This window comes from Teleopsis dalmanni, chromosome 2, assembly GCF_002237135.1.
Source record: "Teleopsis dalmanni isolate 2A chromosome 2, ASM223713v2, whole genome shotgun sequence".
In the NCBI taxonomy this organism is placed as follows: domain Eukaryota; kingdom Metazoa; phylum Arthropoda; class Insecta; order Diptera; family Diopsidae; genus Teleopsis; species Teleopsis dalmanni.
In genome coordinates this window covers 204,760,385-204,766,775 of record NC_051847.1, presented here as the reverse complement: position 1 = coordinate 204,766,775, position 6,391 = coordinate 204,760,385, and the positions used below count along the sequence as shown (strand labels likewise).

The 6,391-nt window shown below is 27.6% G+C and overlaps 2 protein-coding genes across 3 annotated transcripts; both read right to left on the bottom strand.

The window, feature by feature from the left end:
- Positions 1 to 625: 625 nt before the first annotated feature.
- On the bottom strand, positions 626 to 3,806 carry LOC119684559. Of its 2 annotated transcripts, none has more exons than XM_038098618.1 (2): positions 3,752 to 3,806; positions 626 to 1,146 (listed from the first exon to the last, which is right to left on the bottom strand). In XM_038098618.1, the coding sequence occupies exon 2, from the start codon at positions 1,128 to 1,130 to the stop codon at positions 897 to 899; it is 234 nt and encodes a 77-aa protein (XP_037954546.1). In that variant the 5' UTR covers positions 1,131 to 1,146; positions 3,752 to 3,806; the 3' UTR covers positions 626 to 896. The 2 variants fall into 2 exon arrangements, with proteins under 2 accessions (XP_037954546.1, XP_037954547.1); XM_038098619.1 differs by having other exon boundaries at positions 3,737 to 3,802.
- Positions 3,807 to 4,540: 734 nt separating this feature from the next.
- LOC119684556 (RNA-binding protein 12-like) lies at positions 4,541 to 5,377 on the bottom strand. Its single transcript, XM_038098614.1, has 2 exons — positions 5,351 to 5,377; positions 4,541 to 5,298 (listed from the first exon to the last, which is right to left on the bottom strand). Exons 1-2 carry the CDS (start codon positions 5,361 to 5,363, stop codon positions 4,583 to 4,585), a joined length of 729 nt encoding a protein of 242 aa, XP_037954542.1. The 5' UTR covers positions 5,364 to 5,377; the 3' UTR covers positions 4,541 to 4,582.
- Positions 5,378 to 6,391: the final 1,014 nt, after the last annotated feature.

The following is a 6,391-nucleotide window of genomic DNA, read 5'->3' as shown; positions in this document are numbered from 1 at the left end:
CAATTGTTTTTGTTGTTTTTGTTGTTTGTTGTTGCTCTGTGATATGAGTTTAGACTTTCATGCATCACCAGCCAACCGACTTTTAAACTCATTTACTGCCACATCAGTCTGACGATGTTGGGAAATAGTTATTGTTACGATTTTTGGGTGTTAGTATGCGAAGTCGCATATCAATTTTTGCTGCATCGCATCTCTGCTCAATGAAATGTTCTAGAATTTAATTAAAAATATTTTATGGTTGCTAATTTAAAATGGATATTAAATTTGTTATTGTTTTAAGTACTTTCGAAACATAATATGCAATATTTATATGTTTATGCAATATATTACAGCAATATATACAGTTTTAAGTTGGCTTAATTACAATAGTAAGTATCACATATTAAGTGTTTTACTTATTATATTAATTTTCCATTAAGTAAAATATAATTGATTACTCTATTTGTTCAAATTTGAACATGTGTCTGCGCGCTAATTACCTAAGTAACATATTCAGTTATTTGGGTATTAAATATTTTAGCATTTTATTTAATATTTTAGTATTTTATTTTATATTTTTAGTAAATTAAATTAATTTCTAACAAAGGTTTTTCAAAGCCTTAAAATATTTATTACCAAGGTTCTTTTAGACATTAAAATATGAAATGTAATAACAGGGATTAGTTAAAAATGTAAAGGAAAAGGAAGTAATTAAATAAGGTAACAAAGAAAAAGGTTAAGGGACATTTCCTTTAACCTTGTACCTAAAAGAAAAACCTAATTAAACCAAATTATTAGACTATGTAAAATTTAGTATTTAAGAGCAAAAATTATAGAAAATAAAGGAGTCTTATATTTATTCTAAAACCGAACAGACGTGTGTTTTTAGTTGTAGTTTCTTTCACACTATTCAATTTTTAAGGTCTACTAGGTGGTTCTTTTGGTTCTGTCCATTCCCAATCTTGCCAATTAACACATTTTCCAAACTTATCAGAGAATAACTTATTCGGTTTGCAACGTCTTATTTTTGCAGGTTGGCCTTGAAGTTCACACTCCCAATATGAAGTTGGGTCCCAAGTATTACGGTAAAGATGATTTTCTTCAGCGGATGTCTTGCAACCAGGTTCACCATTGTGTTCTATATGAGACATACCTAACGTGATTAACCTGAAATGTGTATATATTTATAAAACATGTAATTTATATTATTAATTCTATTAAATCACTTTTAAGATAATTTTCTAATGGAGTGTAAAATGAAGCTCTCTCTCTCTTAAAAATGAAGGTCTGAGAGGGAAATTTTCATAAATTATTACAAACAGTCTTAAGACAAAAATATATTTTGAAATTAAAATATGCTTCACTTTTAGGGATAACGACTGTGAGACAAAAAAAATGCTGCCCTCCCAATATTTGAAAAAATACCCGATATTTATAAAGCGTTTACATTTATTTAAATAATGTCTTTCATATATTCAAAAGAAGACAAAATAGTACATTAAGCATACTTATACCTCATTGTATCGTGAAAAAACAGCTGTATTGTCTTAAAAATATACATCACTTAGATATTCAATAAACCATTTTTAACAATAATAACATTTTTTATAAATTCTATAAAAAAATATGTATTGTACATACATTCTTGAAAAATATTCTATTAAAAATTGACTCTTTCTTAACCAGATACTTATTTCGCTAAGTACAGTAGAACTTACTGAGCTATCTTTAAAAGCATATACGCCTTCTTCTTAATATATACGCCAGACGTTTGGTACTACCTACTATAAAATCTCGTTCCATGCTATTGAATAGATTCATGAAGAGATAAAGGCAGCCATTTTTAATTTAAAAAATGTACAGTAATTGCTTTGATAGAGTCTATATCTATAATTCAATTGAATGCTAACCATTTGTAGGAAAAAATAATAGACCTTAGCTCCTAAGGAAGCCTAGTTACAGAAATTTATATTTCGATATATCATTTCGATATAAATACTTATGAGAACTCTACAAATTTTTAACTTTGTGATAATAACAGCTGATCAAGATATGTATGTGCGCTTGTAAACGAAGAAAAAATATTTGGCGATCTGGGCTGCATCGCCAAATAAAGATAACATTTTATTCTAATAAGGAATATTTCTTTTAAACATATACTCTACTTTTAGGAATATTTGATGATATTTGGTATTCTTATTTATAATGTAACTACTAGTCGACTTAATTTAAATCACTAAATAATATTTTCTATACTTTTTCAATTCTATATAATCTCCCAAATTTATTCTAATCGCTACAAGTTTCTTACGCATAGATTTTACCATATCTAAACATTAGCGAAATGTAGAAGATATGGGAAAGATTTTAAATGCAATCACTTCCATTTGTAGTTAGTAGATTTATACAGATCGTAGTCATGAAATATTTTTCCATAAAATATTTTGAAATATTTTAAGTATGTATAAAATTTGTAATTCCTGAATTGTAATAAATCACTTCATGCTTACGTATAATTTTCTTATGCAAACCACTCATTTCTCCCTCACTATTTTCCCAACACAATCACTGCTGGTATGCCATAAATTTCTATAGTTTTCGGCTGCATATTATCCTGTGGCAGTCCTTGCCTGTCTACCTAACTGTGCAATTACTCAAGTATGCAGACCATAACCTAAAATGGCTTAAGGCACTAAACCACTGGCACAACTTTGAAAAATACAGGCACTTTTCATGGAAATTCATAAATTTCCTGATATGAAGGAGCACAGTTTCTATTCCTATTGTGGAGAGGTGTTGCCATTTATATATATTTCTTGTGCTGGCAATGATAATGAAAAAGTAAGGCATGAAGTGGTAACAGCATAAAGCTGAAATATTTGTTGTCAAAAATTACTCAAAGCATTGTTTTGAATTAATTAGCATTGTTTGATGATCATAGTTGGTTGAATAAATTACCTTTAGAAAAGAACGGAGTTACTTAGAGTTCCTTTTTGAGTAAACATCAATTTATTATGCATTTGGTTTTGCATTCGTCTTGAACGGTGCGTATGAGTAACATAATTAAAAGGGGCTTGCTGTCGAAGTTAAAGTAAATAACGAACAAATCTTACAAAACGTATTACACTGCTTTTGAAGTATAAAGAATAACACTGAATTTCTAATTTTTCGACTAAATTGAAGAGTTTTCGATTAGTGCAAGAAACAAATTTATGAGATATTATTTCAAAAGTGAATAATGTTACTGAAAAGTAATGCTAAGTTAAATAAATCTCATAAAATATGGTAAACCACAGCTCCATTCACTAAAAAAAGAAGTCATTCTTTTCGTGAAAAATATTTACATAAAGTAAAGTATATAAAGTACATTATTGTAATTTTGAAAGTTATTAAATCATTAAATATACTCTTTGTTGTTGTATGTTAAGAAATTATTATATCAACGAGATGACTACCGAGTCAAAAAAGCAGCTACTAGTAAGTATCAAAATTTATTTATTATTAAGAACTTTTCTAACTTTTTAATTTTGAAAAATCAATCAATTTTTCGTGGAATATGTAATCACTTAATTAAAGCTCCATCCGATTTCATAAAGAATGCTTTTTTTGAAATATACTTCACATTCATTTTTCCATTAGTTTTTACTATTTTACTTTCTTTTAAGAAAATTAATTTTTTTTTGTTAAAAAAATTTAAATAATTAAAATATTTTTCATAATTACGCGAATTGCATTCAATATTACACCATATCTTCACCTTAAACTTTAATACCTTTGTTATCAAAATTTGCTAATTGATAAATAACGTCTAATCGTGACAGCCAGAACTCAACTGAAATTTCCGTAAACAACTTACAAATAATCAACTCAATAAGAATATTGTTATTTTTTACACTGTAAATTGCTTACTTTAGAATTATATTAATTAATTTAGCTAGAAAACAACTCCTCTATAAAATCAAAAATACAAATAATAAATTTACGATTCAATTTAAACAAACTTATTATTAACAAATATCTATATAGAATAAGTAAAAATAAAAATTATTTTCTTAAAGTTCACAAAAATCTAACAAATAACAAACACTTTATAAATAAAATATTTAAATCCTAATCATTTCGAATAGTTTCTTTAATTAACTTTTTCTCTCTTCGCAATTAAAAACTATACTAATAAAAAGACAAGTAAAACAAATATATAAATTATAATTAAAAAAATATATTAAAATGTGATTTTCTTCTCTATGAAAATTTCTACATACCAAAGTGAAAAAGTTTTTCCAAATAACAACAATAACCTAACCTTAAAAAATTAATAACTTCGAGATGTTCTGGACATCAATCTGCGTCAAGCACTTTAGCACTTTAAAAAAAGTGTAGAATTAATAAAAAAAAAAAACTGAATTCCAAATATAAATTAATTATTTTTTTTATTTTACAACATTTTTTTCAGTGTATATTAACGCAATTTTAATAATTTTTATCAATTTTAAACACAAACAAACCGTAATTAATGTGCTTTATATTATTTATACTAATGCATAAATTTTCACCCCAAAAGTGCAAAATATTCATTAAAAATACTTCCGTATATATTTAGGGTTTATTGCACAGGTGCAACCGAATTTTGAATCGATGTTACAGGAGTAGAAGGTATAGGAATAGATGAAACTACTGGTAGACCACCTATAGGAGAAACAGGTGACGTTGAAAGAGTTTGAGCCGACGGAATCACAGGTGCACCAGATATGGAATAAACAGGTGGAACTGCATATGTTGGTATAGATGGAACCACACGTATTGGTGAAACAGCTGGAATCACATATGCCGGTGAAGTAGAAATCGCAGGCAAACCAGATATGGGAGTTATAGGCGCAACTGAAGCAGTCGATGGAATCGATGGAACATATGGTAATCCAGATACTTGAGATACTGGAGGATATAAGGAACTAGCAATAGTCGGTATGCCAGGTATTGAAGGTACCACAGGAACTGTTGGAATGGAATTAGTTGAAAGTGCAGGTAATCCATTTATTGGTAAAACTGAACTACTCTGCTCACACTTTGGTGGTAAAGGTTTTTCCTCCCAATACCAATCTATCCAAGGCACACAAATCTTTTTACTTGCAAAGAAAGCATGTTGATCCTCACACTTCATGCTTACTGGAGTGAAAAGAGCATCACAACGCCAATATTTAGTAGGATCCCAAAAATTAGCATAAAGTTGTCCAATTTCATTTGTACTACCACAACACGGCTTACCATCACCGGAATATGCAGCAAGAGTGGTTACAGTAACGGATAAAAAATATAAAAGAACTGAAAACAAAATAATATTATTATAAATTAATATATGTTTAATCTAACCTACATGCTGCTTTCATTATAAATTGTATGCAATCACCAATATTTTTAATTAAACTACTTTCTTTACTTACTTCTTGTTACCTTTTATAGAAAATTTGGTCTTGTATTATCTAAATGGAAAGATTTATCATACTTGAAAGTCCCCCGTATATTGTTTTAAGTATTTACTCTTGTTAGTATATTGACATTTTTGTATATAATAATGATTAAAATTTTATCTTTTTATCAATACTATCATACTTAACGATATAAGATATTCCAATCATTGTACTTTTATATATCAACTAAGACAATATATGTTGCAGTTCTCAATCATTTATAATCACAGATGTCAGTGACTGCACACTATTTAAACTTGGGGAAATCCATTAATTTCGCTTTGTATATAAGCATAAATGGCCTTCAGACAGATTATTCACATACTTAAATGATTACATAGTTACAGATTAAAAGCTTGAGCAAACAACAACCGTAAGATCGGTAATCAATTCCAATTAATTAAAAAAAAATTTAAAAACAAACTTAAATATAAAATTTATATTAATTTCTGTGATAGAACATTATAATTTTAAAATGTTAAATTAAAATATTAAAGATCAGTTTACTAAAAACTATCCTCTATTGAAACATATTTTTTCTTCTTCACCCTGAAAACAAAGTCTCAAATACATCATGAATTCAGAATTTTCCATCAATGATATTATTGAGTTATAATTTTTATTCTTTAGCTCTTCGTTGTTTTCATATTATTTTTATACACCTATAAATTTTCTCACCCAAAAGATTTATCTTCAACTTGTATTACGATTATAATGTCTCCAATTAATTCTTAATTTATTTCATTAAATTTTTTATCGTTAATAAAAATGTGACATTGGCATATTGTAATATAAAAATTTATGTACATATCACTAGTGCTCACATATTATTTATTTTTTTTTTTTTTTGTATTTTTACTGTAGGTGGAAAGCATCGAAAGTCAAAGTGTGTGACTTGAACCCACTGAAATCACCTCTTAGGAATGATAGTGGAAGATCCCAGCCGC